Consider the following 20,368-nt stretch of genomic DNA (forward strand, 5'->3'; position numbering starts at 1 on the left):
TTTCTTCACTTTTAGTACTTTGGTTTTCTACATAGCAAAATATAAATATTATTTCAAAAAGTAAGTAAAGTGTAAATAAAAAGTAAGTATTTTTAAAAGTGAGTGATTACTTTTTGGCAAATTCCCTTAATCATTGTTTCGAAGTGTGGCGGATTAGGTATGAGCGAGGATAGAACCTGGGACCTTGTGGTTCGCAGTCCAGTAACATGAACACAATACAAAAGCAACTGCTCAAGTAGCGTAGCTGTTAACTGGCTTATAAGTTTTCACCACAGATAGTAAATATATAGAGATGTATACATTACTTCTAAATTTTCATGATCGTTTTTTTTTTTAATAAAAGCAAATATTAGTCCGATATCAGCATTTTGGTGCGTGATTCTTCAGAATTCAAAGAAGAACATAAATTCTAAGTTCTGTACAAAATAAATAAAAAAAAAATTACTTACGTCCGATCGAGCTTGCTTAATCGCAAAAGCCATCCACCACCAGCTTAAAATGAAGATACCTACGAACACTATACTCAAAATTAAAGTCATCCTGGCTGCATCCAATTCCCCTTAAAAGAATATATACATATATATTAATATCTTTATCATTCGTTTAAGTAACAAATTCATCATAATTTTATCACATTTCAATAATAACATGCATATATTATACATTACATATAATAAATTTGATTAGTATGAATAAATTCCTTTTATTATACACTAATAACAATAAAATAAACGTACTAAGGGTAATATTTATGATAAAATTAAGATACTAGTTTATACTAGCGTAAAAATGAATATATACTATTCATAAACATAAATACTAATATGAACCAAAATAAACTATATATATTACAAAACTATTAGATAAATCTGGGTTTTTTTTAACAAAATGAAATCATTTAGTATTTTACTTCTCAGCTCTATCTTTTCAGTTATTGTTATTATTCATTATATTGTTACTAATCTGGGATGCTGCTTCCCAGCATAGTTGGTTCCAACATCAGAAAGACTGTTTTACAGTCATCTGTATTGGACGGAGTCCCGGTGTCGCGTCGGAGGTCCCAGAGTTTGACGACCATTTGGCGACTTGGCGACGAATTTGGTGACTTTGACGAGAAAATAGATTATACCTGAAACATCGAGAATTTTCCCGATCCGTCCATTGGGAACCGAGATACGCCTCGTAAGTTCCTGATTGGTTGAGAGACTTCTAGCCCCGCCTCCTGAGACCTATAAAAGGAGGCAGTCTGCAGCGGCCGGGAGTAGTCGGAATCGAAGGTAAAGAACGAGTCTTCCAGAGAATAGCAGAGCAGCGACGGAGTCAAGCTAGTGCTGAACTAAGCTGTGCGCTACTGTCTGCAGTAGAATCTGGTTGTGTGCACATCCCGGCTGAAGATATTTGTCTTCTCTGTGATGTATATAGTTGTCGTCTTTGTGCTGTCCTGTGTGTCTTCGTGTAAATAAACGCCGTTGTTTTTTTTCTACTGCCGCCTGCTGATTGAGCGTTCTCCACACAATATAACTTCCACTATCCAAACGGACCCGGAAATTTCGTAACAATATTTTTTCCAAAAAAATTGACAATCCTTTCAATAAGGACGCTTTATATTCGCTAATCCTTTTAAACTCAAATCCCACAAAAAGTTATGCTTTCTCAGTTAAAAATAACTTTTAATGAAGTCGACCTTTCTCCATATATGACCTCTGTAGTAAACAGATGCATTGCTTGCCTGTTATTTGTTTGATATGTATTACAAAATGTGTAAGTAATATATTATGCTTAAAAAATTAATATATCATATACCATACTCTTTTTTGTAAAAGAATATTTGTATAAAAGAGACAAATTGAAATAAAATTTGAATGCTCCTTCATTAAAATTTAATGGAGGAATGTCCGTGGACAGAAACATTTTAATGTGCTTCAAAGGCAGCAAGGCGGTTTTTAACCCTACTCGACACAGATGTTATGGAAGTATCGCATTTTTTATTTACTTATGTGCCAATAAAAAAAATTTAATAAAGGAAGTAAAGGCAAAGAAAAACAAAACTACTTAATGAGCTAGTTAATCATGACTTTTAATGACATGAAGAATTTGCATGGTTGAATGAAATGAGGAATTCATGCCATTTAACATCACAATAAAAATAATTGCTATAGAATTCACGTTTACGAACATGTTTAGATGATTTTATTTTAAATAAATAACCAGATTTGTAATCTTTATTTAAGACGTGATAAGATGGATTGGAAAAAAGGAGAACAAAAAAACTACGTTGGAAATCAAAACTCTTGGTCACTTAATCGTTGGCAAAAATTAAGAAGAATCAATGAATGGTATATAATAATATTCATAGAAATTATGGTATAGAAAGGAATAATTCTTCAGAATTTGAATTATTAGAATAGAATCGATTTAAAATTTTGAAAAAGTATTGAAAATAAATTTTTTATTACTAAAAACAGGATGATTCGATATATTTTATTCAAAACAGGAAATTACCAAAACAGTTTTTCTAATCTGGGAGAAAATGTTAAAAATCGGAATTATACCGAACGTTCCTGAAGTCTGGTCACTCACTATATCATCGATAAGTATGTTTTCTCTTATTTTTTACTTCCTGGCATATAAAACATACTAAGAGAAACTATTGCAATCATTTTAAAAATTCGATATAAAGATTGACTATTTTCACGTTTCAGTATACTTGAATCTGAGGGGAGAAGGGCATTCTCTTTCTTCTTCAATAAATATGTATGTTCTTTTCAAAAATGAAAAGAACTGCATAAATGAAATTCGATAGGTAGTCTTAATCCAAAATCACAGATTTATATCTAAATTTAGATCAAATATATCTAATGAAGATGTATTTTTTCCTAAATATATCCTCTATTTTCATTATACTATGTATAAATATTGAATGTATAGATATAGCATGCATTTAATATTAAAAAAAATTAATACCTGAAAACAATGATGCAAACAATTTTTTCCATTTCATCATTTTTTATATGTAAGTTGTAATCCATCAAATAACATGCAATAAATATCAACTAAACATAATTTATTTTCTCATTATTTATATATTATTATATCATGTCGTATTCTTCTTTTAAAAATATGCGTGGAAACATCGCATCCTACACCAATCTAATATCTATCAATATCTTACCGTCCCTGATTGAAACAAATCTATATGTATAGAAGAAGAATGTATGGAAGATCTCAATCTGTCGTAATATTTTCTCCTATCTAAAAATAGAAGAATCATAAAACAATCATACGAAATAAAAAATAAAAAAATTTGCGTCTGATTTTGACGTTTCAGTTCAGTTGATTCAATGTATGTGATCATAAAATAATATTCCCAAATACTATTTTAAGAAAACTTTAAAAAATAATAATGTCGAATTGTCAGTATTTGTGTGAAGTAAAAACAATGCTTCATGATGAAAAACACATACTATTGCAGATTTTCTGAACTGATTGATGGTTTCAGTTCAAATGTCAGTATTTTTAAAAAATTGCTCTTCTAAAAACGATGAAATATTCTTTATCTCCTCTATCTTTCAACATTAAAAAAGCAAAAGAAGTGAACTATACATATTTATTATTAGAATAGAATAGATTTATTTTAGAATATTGTTAGTTTATTTGGAATAGACACGCTTCTTTAAGTTTGTTAACATACTTGTTCCATCATTAATCTTAATTTTTTTACCATTGTTTTTCATTTCTAAACGCAAATTCCAGAATAATTGGCAGAAGATGAGAAAATTCTTCCTAATTTTTTTTCAATCATCTCTTTCTACCTCTAATTGCTTTTTCTTCTCACATTTGTGGATAAAAGCAAACTAGATATACAAACAGTATATTTATATAATACTTCATTCGTTTATTTCCTGTTCTTATTTTCGTATTTTTAAATAAACCTACCACAAAATATTCCTTTTTTATATATATTTTTTGCGTTGATTTTGTTTATATCGATGAGTTTTTGTTTATATCGATAAATAAAAGCTATAAACAAATTTTTAACAGCAAATGAAACTATAAACAGAAAATTGATGATTCATCAGTATTTTAAGTACACATGGAAATCACTAAATCCTGGAACTCAAAAAAAAATTTTATCCGGTTATTTCATTTTAGATAAGCAGGTTATTTTATCTTAGATTAACATCTTTTAAGAAGTTCTCGTCACTTATTTAGAGATGAATCTTATAATTTTGCATTAAGACCGGAAGCAGTGAAAATTAAAAGAACAATAGCTTGAGCCGTCATTGCATTCTGTAAACCTCTGTACCACATCAACATAACGTCTTTTGAACCTAAAAGACAGATTTGCTTCATAAAATGCTTCATAAGCCCACAAAAAAATCTTTGAAACAGGATTTTGAACCCTCAATTCTCTGATACCAAAGCCGAAACTTTACTATCAGGATATCGCAGTCAAATTACAACAATGAGTACTTTCCACTTTATAGAACTTCAGCAGACAGTTATCGTTTTATAAAAACAATTCGGAAGTTCAAAAATTTTTCAATTTATCTGGTGTTGCTGAAGACTTAGAATATGTTCTTATTTAAATCGTAGATGACATAATAAAAAGAAAACGATTATAATAAAAAAAAAAATGCTTATTATTAGATTTTTGCAACTTTTTGGCATATGATATCTCTGCAATCCTAATTAAGAAAGTTAATCGAACGAATCTTACTGTAAAAATATCGCACGTCCTCTCTGAAGGCAAGAAGAGTCCTTTGTGCCTTCTCAGAGAGCATGGGAGGGGGCGCCCTCCCTCTTTGCGCCGCCGCCCCTGACCCCCTGGTTTGTGAATCATTAGCCAAGGGAGCAGCAAGGGGATGAGGTACACTCTCCCTGAACCACGTATTGAGGATGACTTGTAGGAAGCCAGCTTCCTTGTCCACCTGGTGGAGACGACTGCCCAAGATGATGAGGGCCACGAAAGACAAACCCTGTAGAAAAGAAAAAAATATGTAATTTATTGTTATCAGAATGTAATAAAAATATGTAATTTCTTGTTATAATCAGCTAAATTGTTTGCAGTTATTAACAAATTAGCTGTAATGACTCATGCAGGTAATTTACCTAATTATATGTCTCTTTTTACCTATTTCTTTAACTCATTAACTACTTTTTTTTGACTGGATAAGTTATATACATGCAAAAAAAGTTGTAAAACATAGTAATTATATTCAAATTATGTTTTGTTTTCAAAATGTTTGATATTTTTGAAAAATGATTTCGGTATAAAATGATCAATACAATCATTTCAGTAAAAAAAATAAAAGATTGAGTATATAGCAGATCATTACTAAATCTTCTAAATTACGTATTTATGTACGGTATTTCATTATTATATAGAAACTAAACCAATAATATAATGCTTCAAATATGACAATTCTGTTCCGTTCAACTTACAGACGAATTTCAAATTTGTTCGCTTGCTGTAAAGAAAGCACACTTTCTGATACATACGATATTGACTTATGCATATTAAACAAAATTAAACTGCCAAACGTACAAAATACATTTTTGGCGCCGAGAGGTGTACTTAAAATTCTAAAATCCCCAAATGGAGATCGTGGCAGCTAATGGGTTAACTACAGCAGAATGGAAGTGAATCGCAGACGATTCACAAGGCAGACAAAATATCATGTGGAATGATGTTATATGAAGTAAGTTTCCTTTCTACTTATGAAGTAAAACTTCACAAACTTGAAGCTGAGGAGGCAAAAATAAAAATTTGATATGTCCAAACATTATAGTTATAAAAAATCTGGGAATGAAAATAAAGGCAGAAGAAAAATGACAATTATTAGACAATAAATTTGAAAATTAAAAGATTTATTTTTAATTTTTAGCAATTTTAATAAATGACCAATAATTAATAAATAATATACAAGTTACATTGTTGATAATGGAAAAATGAAGTTACGGCTTATTTTTCCATAATGCATAAGGTTCTAGTTAAAGCCCATTTTTAATACACATTTTGTAGTTTGCTGCTCTTACAATTAAACTTTTTCATAAATAAATAATGATGAAAATTTTGTAAGTGCTTTCATTTTAAAACATCGTTGTTCTTTAATGTAATATAACTGGATGTATAAAAATATATTATTATTATTATTGCTTGTAAATTGCTTTCTTATTCTAAAACACTGGATTTTTCGTTAAATAAGAGAATTTTTTTATTAAATAACCCGGTAAGTAATTACTTAATTTAAGCAAAATATTTTGTAATACAAATAAAATATCTAATGATGAATGATATTCATGCCTATTCTAATATTTTAATAAAAAAATCATCATCTTCAATTCAATTAATACATCAAAAAAATGTATTAATTGAAGTATTAATCAAAAAATGTATTGTTTTTGTATTAATTGAAGTTTAAGCATATAAGTTTCTCAAATTAATTTTCAAATTCTAGATAACATGTCATAAAATTAGAGAAAAGAATGTTGTAAGGTTTTTAAAATAATACGTATTGCATGTCTATCAAAATTTGTGATTCAAAACACTTCCTGAGGAAGCTATTAAGAAAAAGCGATATAATATAGTTAATCGGAAATTTTAGCAAAAATTGATTCTGGCTAACCAGCTGGTTGTCAAAGGCGGTGAGTCTTTATTTTTAGCAGAGATATTAAACAAATATTTTATTACTTCCATTACAATCATGAAAAAATATTCAACAAAGCATTATCATCATTTACCATTGTTTTTGTTTTGGAAATAGAATTGGTGGAATCTACAAAACTATTTGGACACCAAACAAAAAAACTTCTTAAAATATAGTGATGGATTGAATGATGATGATGATGTCATATCCGCGTTATCACGGAACGGGGGTGCAGTAGCTTCTGAGGGTAAAGATTCCTGGGCACCCGAGGGTAGAGGTCTGACTTCTAGTTCATATGAAGATGAAACTCACACATTCGCTTGCACAACCCCTTTTTACAGGGGGGGGGGAGGCACATTCACACACCTCACAGATAGAATACAGATGAAGAACAACCATGTCCGAACCGGTATTCGAACCCTGGACGCCCAGATCACGGGGAAGATGCGCTACCCCTATGCAAGGACGCCGAATTGGAATGCTTGCCAAATGGTAGAATTAAGTCCTGATGTTATATACAAAATATTAAAATTGATGCATAAGTTTACATTCATAATATACTAAAACACACAACCCTTTTGATTAAATTAAATCCATTGTCTGTTTCCGTTAAATGCGCAAAAAAAATGCAAGAAAAAATAGCAAGAAAACAGTGAAAGCCAAGTATATTTGCTGTGCTTTGATATATGTTTAAAACTGGAAACACGATAAAATTGAAGGGAAAAAAAAGTTGGAAATAATAACGTTATTATTTTATGTCATGTAGTGAGGTCTCTCAAAAATAATAAAAATAATTATTTTACAACATTACACAAGATTGAGACATATTGGTTCTACACTTGTATGATCCTGTACTTTACAATTATAAAACATAACAATTACATTTCAAACTTAAAAGCAAACATCAGAGGCCTTTTTCAGATTGCATTCATATGGATAGTTAGATAGTATATATTTGTCAATATATACTAATTTTTGAAATCATTATGATTTTAATTAGTTTCAAAATAAAAAGAAATTCCATTAAGAAGAAGCGCAACATTTATAAAAACTATCATCAAATTAAAATAAAACACTCATTTCAAAGGATCATGATGGATAAATAACATTTAATCTTATAAATGGAAAAAATCTTTTCCTAATTCATTTCTCCTTGTCTGGTAATATTAAAATAACAGCGGACAAATTATCTTATAAACAACAAGTACATATTTAAAAAAGAAAGTTTTGAAATGAATGCGGAAATATCTACAATCTTAATAAAAAAACTGACCAAATAAAAATAATTACACGAAAAGAAGCTAACATTAAAAACGATTAGCGATCGATTAGATGTCTTTGATCTCTTATCATATACTACTTTGAAGTGATCGAGTCTGCCATTTTTTTTTATCTCGTAAGTTATGATTAATATTAACATAATTATACGATTTGTTTGGTTATTTTCAGAATGAATATCAAGCCATACAGTTTGCAATTACTTATGTAAATTTATTTCATAACAAATGTTTTTACGATGAAATGTGGAAGACAATCAAATCAACAATGTAAAAATATTTACAGATTCTTGTCCTAAATTTTGAAGGCTCTTTCACAGAGTCAATTTATCAGAATCGGAATAAAATTCTTGAAACATTAAAAAGAATTTAAAAAAATATCCTATACATTTTTTTCCTATAGGAATCTGTACGGTTTTTAAACCAGATAAAAAAAATCTTAAACTACAATTACTACTTTTTTTCAAAAAGAAACGAGATTTTTTTTTATAAAATTAAAACAAATATTGCAATTTGATATTCACTAGAACAAATGTGTATAATTAAACATACATCAAGAATCAAATCTTATACAGATATTTAAATTATAGAACTGATTGAAAATTCTAGAAGAATGTTTTTTTATCTGTAATTTCAATTTACAATCTACAGAATCAAGTATTGACTAATATATCAAAACTAAAAAAACAATTTAATCATTTTAAATAAAGCTACAATCGTATTATTGAATTTATGACATACATTTAATTAAATTTTAAAGAAAAGAATAAACAAAATATCTTTTCAATTTCTTTGTATTCTATCGCTTCTTAGTAAAAAAAAAATACTCCGAATTATTCTTTAGTAGAAACTAAGAGAAAAAAAATAAAATAACAAAAATATTTAATAGATTTTTAATTAATCATCTAAATAGTTCAATCATCGTTATCTTTTGTAAAAGTTAATATTTGAATATGCAAAAAACTTTATATAAAAGTTTACACTTGCAAATATTTCTCAAAAATTCATTTTAGATTTATTTTTTTAATTCAGATTTTATGACATACAAGTTATTTGTAAATTTAGTAAAAATAAATTTTACAAATTTTATTTATTATTTTTTAAATTATTTTTTTTATTTTTTTTAATTCATTTTATCGTAATTTTTTACCTGATAAAGTAAATAAAATGTTATGATAAAGAAACACGCCTTAAACACGTGCAATCATCTTCTAAAAATGAATCCCTCATATACCGGTTCTAGCATTCTAGCCAATTTTACAAGAATCTTAAGAATGCAGATTTTGGAAGCTACTAGAAATTGACTTTTTACTGATACATTGTTGCGAAATTTCAAGCAGCTTCTTTTTGAAGTTCGAAAAGCACCGGCCATCAATCTGGTGAGGCGAAGTTTAGGTTATAGGTTAAATATAGAAGCAATTTTATTTCCCTTCTAACCGGTCATTCTTTGAAACAACTCATATTATGCTATGTTGTATTTCCTAACCGGTTAAATGTTTTTAGTTTCATTTTATCGTGTGTTCTTAAAATTTCAAAAGAATATTTCTTTTCTCCAAAGAGTCTATCTAACAATTTCGGTGGAAATAGCCTTTATTATTTACTAGCCGCCTTTGGCGACCAGCCGTTCACCAATCTTAATGTTCGTTAAAATTTTAATAATTAAATATTTTATGCAATTCCAACTTTAATAGATTCTTCAACAAAATATTTTAAAACTTCAAATTTTGATAGTCATATAATTCACTCATAATATTATAAAGGCCTTCAGTCATAACGTGATATGTATCTCTCTAATTTTCTGTTACCCCTCGTAGAATTTATGCTTTAAATTAAAGTGTAAAGGATTAATCTGCAATTAGTATAATAATATTTTTCACTGAAACAAAGCATTTTTTTAATAATATGATTACTGATAATACAGTTACTGAGCGTTTAAACTTTATGGGCACTAAAAAATATTTTTCTTAATTTATATAATATCTCAAGAATTTGTCAACAACATTTTCTCAGATTCATCATGAACAGATCGATTAATGAACAATGTTTCATTTTAAATGCATTAAACACTAAGAAAATAAAATGAATCGTTTAAAATAATCGGTCTAAAACAGGTTTAAAAAAACTACTTAAAAAACGATGTACTTAAAACTATAAGCATATACAAAAAAAATATATAACTAACATAAATACAATTTAATTACAAAAGCATGCAACTAACCTAAAAATAATTTAAATCATTGAAAACAGGTTTAAAAAAACTACTTAAAAAACAATGTACTTAAAAATATAAGCATATACAAAGAATATATAACTAACATAAATACAATTTAATTACAAAAGCATGCAACTAACTTAAAAATAATTTAAATCCTCCGTTGATAGTGGTTGTCATGACAACAATCAGAACAATGCGCATGCGTGAATTTTCTGCGCCAGTTAGGTAACGCAAATGCGTAAATTTTTCTACACCAGTTGGGGTAACGCTATGCAGATTATACATTTTTAATTTCCTTTATTCTGTGTTATTTTAATTCAAAAGTACTTCAGAATGAATCTGAAACATGGATTAATTAACAATGTTTAATTTTAAATGCATCAAAAATTAAGAAAATAAACAGAATCGTTTGAAATAAACCGCCGAAAAATATTAACCCTAGCCTCATTACTGTTGGGAAAAAAAAACAACTGAGCCTTACTCATTTGGCGGTGGGGAAAATGGAAGTTTTTTTTGGCGGGAAAGTTAGTTTTTAATTAATAATTAAAATTCTAATTAAAATTTCGAAAAAAGGGACCCCAGGTGCACATTCCCGACCTCTAAGGTATACATGTACCAAATTTGATAGCTGTATGTCAAATGACCTGGCCTGTAGAGAGGCAACACACACACACACACACATTGAGCTTTATTATAAGTATAGATTATGTTTTAGAAAAAAAATTGTATCAATATATTTAGGTTTTATAAATGCGCTAGAATATTTGATATCTTTTTAATTAATTTCTAATCTTTAGTTTATTTGAACTATCGAAACAATAAATTTTTTTTTCGAATTTCTCATAATCTGACATAATGTGGAACCTTTTATGTTTAAATTTATATCGCATTAAAAAAAATTCGACTAGCATTTTGTACCTCTTTTTACTGACCGTATGTAATAACGATTAAATTCTATATTAAATATAGATCTATAGTTTTGGTATTAATTTTATTGACCTATGTTTCTATGTTTTTAATATAAACGAATGGATAGTATTTCTTTTGATGATTTGATTCAAACTCGGACACAAATCTATAATTTTAGCGTAAGGGTCAAATGTTAAATGCTCATATGTACTCGGATAGACAGACCTATGGATAGTACAGTTGGTGAACAAATTTTTCGACATTAACGAATTTTGTCCAGACGTAATATTATTAAACAATTAGATGTAAAAACCGCTATTTAATTTTTTTTTATTATTCTTTCTCTTTTTAAACTGTGCTCACATACAGATATAATTTCAAAAATATTCTTTTCGTTTAAAGGTGTAAATGACGAATGTGTTAATTATTAAAATGCCTTTATCAGCTGGTGCAAGCATTTGCATGCAAAAAAGTAAAAAAAAAAAAAAAGCTTTAAACAAAAAAAAAAAATCGCATTATTAAAATAGTAATAAATGCCCATTTATAAGTTAATTCTATGACCTATTCTAATCCAAACCAAAATAAATAGAGCATTAATATAGCTTCTTCGAAACGTCATATCTCTGGAAATGATGAATATGATTAAATTAGTTAAAAGTAAAAAAAAAGAAAGAAATTGCGTAGGAATAGACTTAATTTATCATCTTCAAATGATTAAATTTAAAAATATATATTCATTAACCTGGAAATTACATCATTTATCAAAAAAAAATCATGACTGTATCCCATTAGTTACAAAAGACGCGCACAAGTGAACATTGACTACAATTGAACCTAAAATTAATCACTCGGCAAAAAAAAAAAAATGCTTTGTTCCGTGTCTTTTTAAGCAAATTCTAATTTACAATTCTAAACTTGCCAATTGCATCATTCAAAGAATGATTAAATAACATCACTACCGAATTTTGGATACTAAGTAAAACATTTTTAGTCAAAGCTTACTGTGACTTTAATGATCGTATCAGTCTGATTTAACTGCTATAATTAATCCTTTCTAATCTTTCTTAAGATCGAAGTAATCGGTGCCTTTGAACTTTTTACTTGGTATTAACTCCTCGTTACTAACATTAGACAGATATTTATATACATGTGCAGCACACAAACATTTCACGAGGAGGAATGCGGACTTTGATGACAAGCCATCTTACAAAACATGTTTGGGGAAGGTGGAACAATAGAGATGGGGTTTACTCCACCCGGCAATTTCAGTGGAAATTAATCCTCCTGACAATAAAGTATGTTGGTACCTTTCAGGAAAACGGATCCAAGAATTACTTGACAAAAATCAGAATCGGGAAGATAGCCCTTGGCGACTCTGTCAAGCGTATCAGACCGGGACAAGTCCAACCGGCATTCTGATGACGATCGAGCGTATCCTACGTTAAACACATGTATCTCTTTTCTTAAAAAAAAAAAAGAAGTACACGTGATGATAGTTTTGGTTTTAGAATTATGCTATGTAAACTAGAAGAAGGATGAATCATTAGCCGTTTCCGGTATCATGCAAATATGACATGAATACATAAATCAGTTTTTGCATTTACAACCTGGCGTTAGTGATGCTGAAAAAATCCTGAAAAAACCACAGAAAGAACTGTGGGAAATAACTGCATTAGGAGCAACTATCTGATATGCGTACTAAAATTCAATTGCCAACGTTTCGTGAGCAAACTTTATGAAGTCATAACGTTTTATTTAATATTTTTACTAGCCCATTAAGAACGAAATTAGTAATTATTGCTTAAGAGCCATAATTACTAACTGAAATCATTTTTAAGAATAATTAATTTTTATCTAATGGCCATTCATAATATAGAACAAGCCTGAATAGTAATTTAATATATTTGTTTAGTATGTGCAGCTTTGCTATTAAACTAAACCAAAAACATTGATTAACTTCGTAATAATTTCATATATATTATAATATTTATGCATACTTTCTGCATAAAATATATAATGTATTATATAAAAATTAAGAGGTTTTAGACTAAAAAAAATAGAATTTCAAGAAATTGATGGTTGTCATTCACTTACAAGACAAGTATGCATTATCGAACGCAAGATAAATGATATAAGGCCTGAGATACAGAAACTAATTTTTCAAGTAATTTTATAGCGAAAAATGATTGTCGTGTGCTTCTAACAGCATCAAAAATTCAATAATTTATAGCTTCTAATAGCAATAAAAAATAATGTAATATTTCGTTTATATTAATGAATGAGATTTTACGCGAAAAAAATAGAGGAAAAATATTCCCTAAAATTTTTATTATTAGTATTTTTAAAGAATTAGTTTTTGAAAGTTCATAAGATGACAATATTTAACCTCATTATGAAGTAGAATCTTGACAATCTTGAAAGAAATCATACAAGTGATGTTAAGTTCATCCTTTGTGATTCACGCTAAATAATTTAATTCAGTTAATCCTCTAGTTTAACCCCCCCCCCAAATACCAACTCCTAGAATTGAAAGCCAGTCTATTCTATGTCGAATCCTAAAGTTATTGGGAGCTAATGTGTTTAAATGTTACTAATTGCAATGTATAATTATATACTATCATAGATTAGCAAATAAATAACAGTCCGTTTCGTTTTAAAAATATTTGCAAACTTTGTCTATAGATAGCTTTTTAATCGAAAAACTTAAAGGCTTAATTAGATAATTAAATGCATTTCTGCATTAAATTTCAACATTAAACAATCTCTATACAATACTACGGACGTTGTTTAGGGTTTCTAATGTTATATTTAGATATTTGATGGCATGTAAAAGTAATGTTTGATATGTGATTGTGATATCATCTTAGGAGCAATGCTTCCATATAATTCAATCAAAATTATTATATCTATATAAAATTCTTAAAGTGATAACTGTATTAATCATATTAGCTTTTAATTTGTTAGGGATATCAGTCCGTAAGTAGAGTTTTATAGATATAATATCACCTATCAAAAAAAAATGCTCATTCATTTAGCCATAAAAAGCTAAAAAAATTTAGAAGCCATTTAACTATCTCTTTTAATTTCTCTCTCTTAGGAAAGTTCTTAACTATTTATTTATTATTCAATAATTTTTTAATTAAACAATTTATTGCAAAAAAAATAAGAAAAAAAGTACATTATTGGCATAATAATGCAAGGATTCTCTTATTCATAAGGATGAGATATTCATATGATTAAATAAAATTACATATGATATTCTTATTTAATTTTTAAAATATTTAATTCCTTAATTTGTACCTGTTTAGTTTCCAAAACCTTTAAGATATGTTCATGAAAACGTTTACTTCAATACTTCCGGAATATTATAAAAATGTGTGTGAAGAAAATTTTAAAAAATTAGACCATTAAAAAATTATATTAATATTTAAAAAGTATTTCCCATTTTTTTTCTAAATAAATGGGAAAAGATTATAATGGAAAAATGGGAAATAAATGCGATTTAAGCAAAACACAAGAAAGAAATTATTTAAAACACTGAATTAAGGTTTTCTTTTGATTTTAAAAATGAACATCAAAATTATAAACCTCAAAATAGAGAACAAAAATCGCTATTTTAATTAATTTTATCCAAAAAAAAGACTAATAGACATGGTTATTTTATTTAAGATATAATTTTTTAAAATTCGTTATTTTATACTTGACAGAATATTTGTAATTTAATTATAACAATATCTAATAATGTCATAAACGTTTCCTTCGTTGAAAATAATATTCGTATTCTGAAGGAAATATTTTTCTTCTAAAACACTTCTAGAAAGTATTCCATGCGAAAAATATGTATCGTTATGAATCCCCGAAAACAATCTGAATGATAATAATGTGTTTTTTTAATACACCGGAAGAAACAAAAAACGCACATCTTATCAAAATACATCAGGAAAAAAAACATTCTGTAAAACGTGATGGGAATTTATTTTTTATACACCACAAAATTCGCCTAATTATGAGAAAATTCATATCTCAATGTAATTCCGTTCTTTCATGATGAAATATGTTTACATGTTTACGGATTTTACAAATGTATAGGGAAAAAAATGAAAGAAATTTATCAGGCTTTCCCTAGTGACTGGTGGAGAAATGAATGTCATTTCATCACTATTCAATGGCATTGTTGCAATTTGACAACAAAGCGAAATATAAACAAAAGTGTGACCGCTTAATTTTGACAGAGGTTTTGCAAATACGTTGAAACAAAAGTGGAACCTCAAATAGCTTGATAAAGTGTCCGATTTGCGGGTGAAAAATAAAATAAATTGAAAATAGATTGAAAAAATTATGCATTCTCAGTAAATTTTGAAAGTGTTAAGCTACAGAGTGATCAATATCAAAAATATTTAACTAATTAATCTTAATATATCATAGTATGATTAAAAGCAAGTGTATTTGTATATTATACATCTCTTTCTTAATAATCGGCTCGAATTCAACTAACCTTTACATACTTATTATTTAATACTTATTAATATATTATATTAATTAATATTAATAAAATTAAGCAAAATATTGCTGCTTTTCCAATAACTTGATGCAATATCCCAAATGAAATATTTTTAAATTATCTTCTAAATTTTATTTTTTCAAAGATACCAGTTTCATTTTCCTACAATTTTTATTCATTTTTAAAATATTAACACATAATCAATAGATGTCAACAATTTTTAAAAAAATAAATTTCTTTTCGAATAGTTTCGTTTTATTTTTTTAATATTTTTATAATTTTTTTTGTTTATTTTTAAAAGGCAATTTATACAATATTTGTAATGTTTTTTTTAATTTAAATGTAATTTTATTTAATAACGAAGTATAAATAAGAATAGTTTAATAAAGAATTATAAAGAAGAATTTAATTTCAATTCATTAAAGAAAGAATATACAAAGAAATGCTCCCGAAATACATTAGCAGAATTCTGAACATTAGAAAAAAATTTAAAACAAGTGAATTTCAATGCATATCAGGAATTGTTATTAATTTGGTTTATTGCTAAAAAAGGAAATAAGTTATTGGCGGTTTTTAGAAATCGTCTGGTACAAGTGATATTTTCTTTTAAAAAAAAAACTTTTCAGACGATAAAAATATTTTTATGTGTTATAATATTTCATATAAAAGTAGTTTTTACATTAAAAATATTAGACATGAAAATATTTTAATTCGGAGCACCGACAGGTATATCAGCTAGTATTTTATAAAAATTAAATTCGACTATTTTATCAAAATTTATTTTTTGATTTTCATTCTCAGAAATTATAAACAGATACATTTTTGCTTTATTATTAGGAGCATATTAATTAGTATTAGAACAGATTTATGATAATAATCCACTTCATATTTTCATTGCCAGAATGTCTTACATGATTATCCTAATTAAAATTAATATCATGATGCTGATGAGATGTTTGACAAGAATGATTGGTTACTGAGAAACTTACTACGTAATCCAGTAATTAACTACATTTAAAGCGCTTTCCTCGTGCGGCAACAAATGATATTCTTGGATGTTTGTTAGGAAGATTAGCTAACAGATGTTAGAATTGTAGTAAATGATTTCAAGTGCTAAAATTTTCTCTTCGTAATACAAGAGATACGTGTATTATGAATACGTATGTACGTGTGTGTGTACTAATTTCCGTCTATAGCATATTAAGTAAAGATTGCCGTATTGTAATAGATTAACAAACAAATTTAACCATCTAGATACTAAATAGAATTTTAATAAAAATTTAGCATTTTACTGGCATTTATTATGACGGAAATATTAATTTAATATTAGGTAGATTTTAAATATCAAATGAAAGAAAAAATAAAATTGAATGAAAAATATTTATTTAGCTTTTAAGATGAGAAACATATTTAAATAGACAACATAATAGTTTCAGTCATGCTTTGATATTATAATACCGATCAAATTAATTTCTTTTCAATCAGGAAATAAAAGAGAGTTAAGTAAGAATGATTAGTTGATTAAAAATTATTTTAAAGTTATTTGACAAATTCTATTTTTAAGCTAATTAAACTCACATTAGTTAACGCAGGTTAGTTATCTAGTTTAATAAACTTTTTTGAAGCTTCACAAGAAATATTTTGGAGTGAATTTTTCTATTCTGAGCAGTGGATAAATAACCAGGACTTTACTTGCGTCCCCATTCCACTTCTAAATTGTCATGTCACACTAAGTTAAAAATTTTGACTTAAAAACCAAAGATTTAACGTACGCCATGCTCTCATAAACATAGATTCTTAATAGAATCAGATCTCAAACTATGATCCCTGAGGCCGATTTCTACTACTTAGCCATTAAGTTCCTTCCTTTTAGTTAGAATAATGATTCCGAATTCTCATATAAAATATATTCAACTGAATTCTAGATGTTTTTGAAGATATTTTAATATTTACATAAATTAATTGCACACGAATATTTTAATTGCACAATATATGCTATTTTATGTTTACATAATATATGCTACCAGATATTGCATATTCAATAAAGGAAATAACTGAAAGCGGATTTCCTTTTCCTACGGTTATTTATCAATCTATAATATTTTAATGTATAGATACCAGATATTTTTAGAACAAAATAGTAAAAGATCAAAGCATGAAGCTCTGCTTTGGCCAGAAAATTCTTCAGATTATCATTAAATGGAAGATGCGAGCTACTTTGTTTTTAATTAATCTTGAAACACTGGTAAATGCATAAAAAATGCACGTTATATAATATTGGTATTACACTTTATAAGCAGATACCAATTCTATACATTTTAATTGTTACTGGTAAGGGAATCAGTAAATTGATGAGATATAGAAGATATCCTTGTTTTAAGAATATAGATCGATCAAAAGCAAAAATGTAAATTTAAAATTAAATTAGAATTTCATAAAATTGTTAAAAAAAAATAACTTTTTTTCAAATTTTCATTTTTGAATGTACTTATAAACAGCCAACAACCATAGATATAACTTTTAAATATCATATATCTGAAACACTTCCAAAAAATAAAAAATTGCAGAGGCACACAAAACAAACAGTAATCAATGCGCTTGAATCCAGTGGAACTAGAATTATCACCGCTTTTCAAAATTAAGCTGAATCTAAAACATTCACAGATGCTATAATTCGATATAAAAATTAGATATAATTTACAAATATCTGAAGTGTTTATGAATTTTTAATTAAAACAGTACGACTGTACATTCCTGAAATGGAAGGCGTCATTTATTTAAATAATAAAAAAAGTAAAACAGTTAAGGTATTAAAATAACGACGACAGATTGTTAAAATTATTATTTATATTTCTTTCTGGAGTATTTAATGGAAATTGAATGTAATTAACAATAAGAGTGTTTAAGAAGATTAGATTAGTTTTAAAAAACGTGTCATTTCATTTATCATACTGAGAAAATTTTTAACATCGGAAATGGATAATGAACGCATAAAAAACAATTGTCTTTCTCAAGAATCGCGAATACTATGCCCTCGACTTTGTCAAATGATTTCCTATTATAATATGTTTTGAATTTAAATTGCGAATAAAGTTAAAAGAATCGACAGTGCATTTTGAAACCCTTCCTATTTACTTACGGATTAAGTAGGAAATTCAAAACGAAGCTACAATTTTTTTGCGAAACATTCACATATCAGATTTCATTTATAAAACTATTTCCGTTTTTAAACGGACAATTGACTTTGAAATGGATGAAAAAAAATGGATGAAAACATGAAATTTTATTTTTATCGTTTCATCACTAAAATATAGTATGTTTATATTCAACTAAAACAGTGTCATAAAATGTATTCAATAAAATATAAATATTTGAAAGGTTAAGAGAAAAGAAAGTACATCTTAATGACTTTTCTCAAAATGATATAGTAATTAGATTTAAATATTTTTGAAATGTTCCAGGTTATCTTAATTTTTGAGGAAATGAAATAGAATTGATAATAAAGATTTCGATCCAACATTAAAAGAAAATAACAAATGATTTCATATTTTTAAGTTTTTTTTTAGATTATTAAAAATAAAATTTATTTCCGAAAAAAATCTTCAGAAAATTTAATAAGTGTGCATAAAAATATTTCTAAAAAATTAATATTTAATTGGAATTACAAATTCAAACATAGTTTTGTTCCAAATAAATTTATATTAAGTAATTAGGAAAAAGTAAATAGAAAAGTTAAAAATTGAGTCGAATGGAATATTTTGAAAATATTTTTTAAATATATATCTTTTTAATATTAAAAAATGATAAATTTCATTAAAAAAATTGAGTCAAATGGAATATTTTGAAAATATTTTTTTTAAATATATATCTTTTTAATTTTAAAAAATGATAAATTTTATTAAAAAAATTGAGTCGAATGGAATATTTTGAAAATATTTTTTAAATATATATCTTTTAATTTTAAAAAATAATAAATTTCATTTAAAAAATTTTAAAGGATTTTACGTATTTATATTTTAATACGTGAGTATAAAAAATTTCATAACCCTAAGTGAATAATTCCCAAAAGTGCCTAATTGAGTCCACGGTCCCCTTATGATATCTTGTTCATAGACATGACGGCAAATAGATTATCTACACTTTGACAGTTTCATAATTTTGATATAAGGACCACACATCAACTCTTCATTTTCTAATTCGTTCCATTATTCTGATGAATTAACGTATTCATATACACACATACAAACGGATGGAGAAACAAACATATGACATTGCTTAGCAGACCCCGACGTAATTTGAGATTTCTGCTCAGGCTAAAATGTAAAAATTCATCTAAATCTCGACATTGATTTTTTAGTGATTACAGAAATTTGCTTCATAATCGCGAAAATAAAAAAAAAATTAATCTTAACAAGAAACTTTTTTATAACCTTTTAGAAATATAACGAAATTGCTCAAATGTTCTGCTTGTGACTTCTTAACGAATAAAAGATTACAGAAATAAAAATTAAAAAAGTAATTATGCAAGTTTTCTTGATTGAAACAGTTGCTTGTAAATAAAAGAAGAGGAAGATGCTTAGAATTCATAATCTTAAGTAATGTGCAAAATCATTAGAAAAATAATCCGCAAACAGGCTTGCACAGTCGTAAATTACGAAAATTAACAATAGAAAAGGTTCAAGTATTGTACGAAAGAAAAACAGAATAAAACCCAAGTTGCTTCTCAGAGTTCAATGAACCGAAACTTTTAAGGATGTTAGTAACTTTGTGGAACATCAAGTTGGCGGTTCTTGTTAGTCAAAAAGGTTCCGTCGTG

At 27.0% G+C, this 20,368-nt stretch overlaps 1 protein-coding gene across 1 annotated transcript in view; it reads right to left on the bottom strand.

The window, feature by feature from the left end:
- Positions 1-20,368, bottom strand: part of LOC129981116 (uncharacterized) — a 61,034-nt gene that overhangs the window by 17,406 nt on the left and 23,260 nt on the right. Inside the window, exons 2-3 of the mRNA XM_056091794.1 lie at positions 4,721-4,979; positions 450-559 (exon numbers count right to left, since the gene is read on the bottom strand). Coding sequence (XP_055947769.1) covers positions 450-559; positions 4,721-4,979 — 369 coding nt within the window. The remainder of the gene's footprint in view (positions 1-449; positions 560-4,720; positions 4,980-20,368) is intronic.

The sequence above is a fragment of the Argiope bruennichi genome, chromosome 8 (genome assembly GCF_947563725.1).
Source record: "Argiope bruennichi chromosome 8, qqArgBrue1.1, whole genome shotgun sequence".
Lineage (NCBI taxonomy): Eukaryota > Metazoa > Arthropoda > Arachnida > Araneae > Araneidae > Argiope > Argiope bruennichi.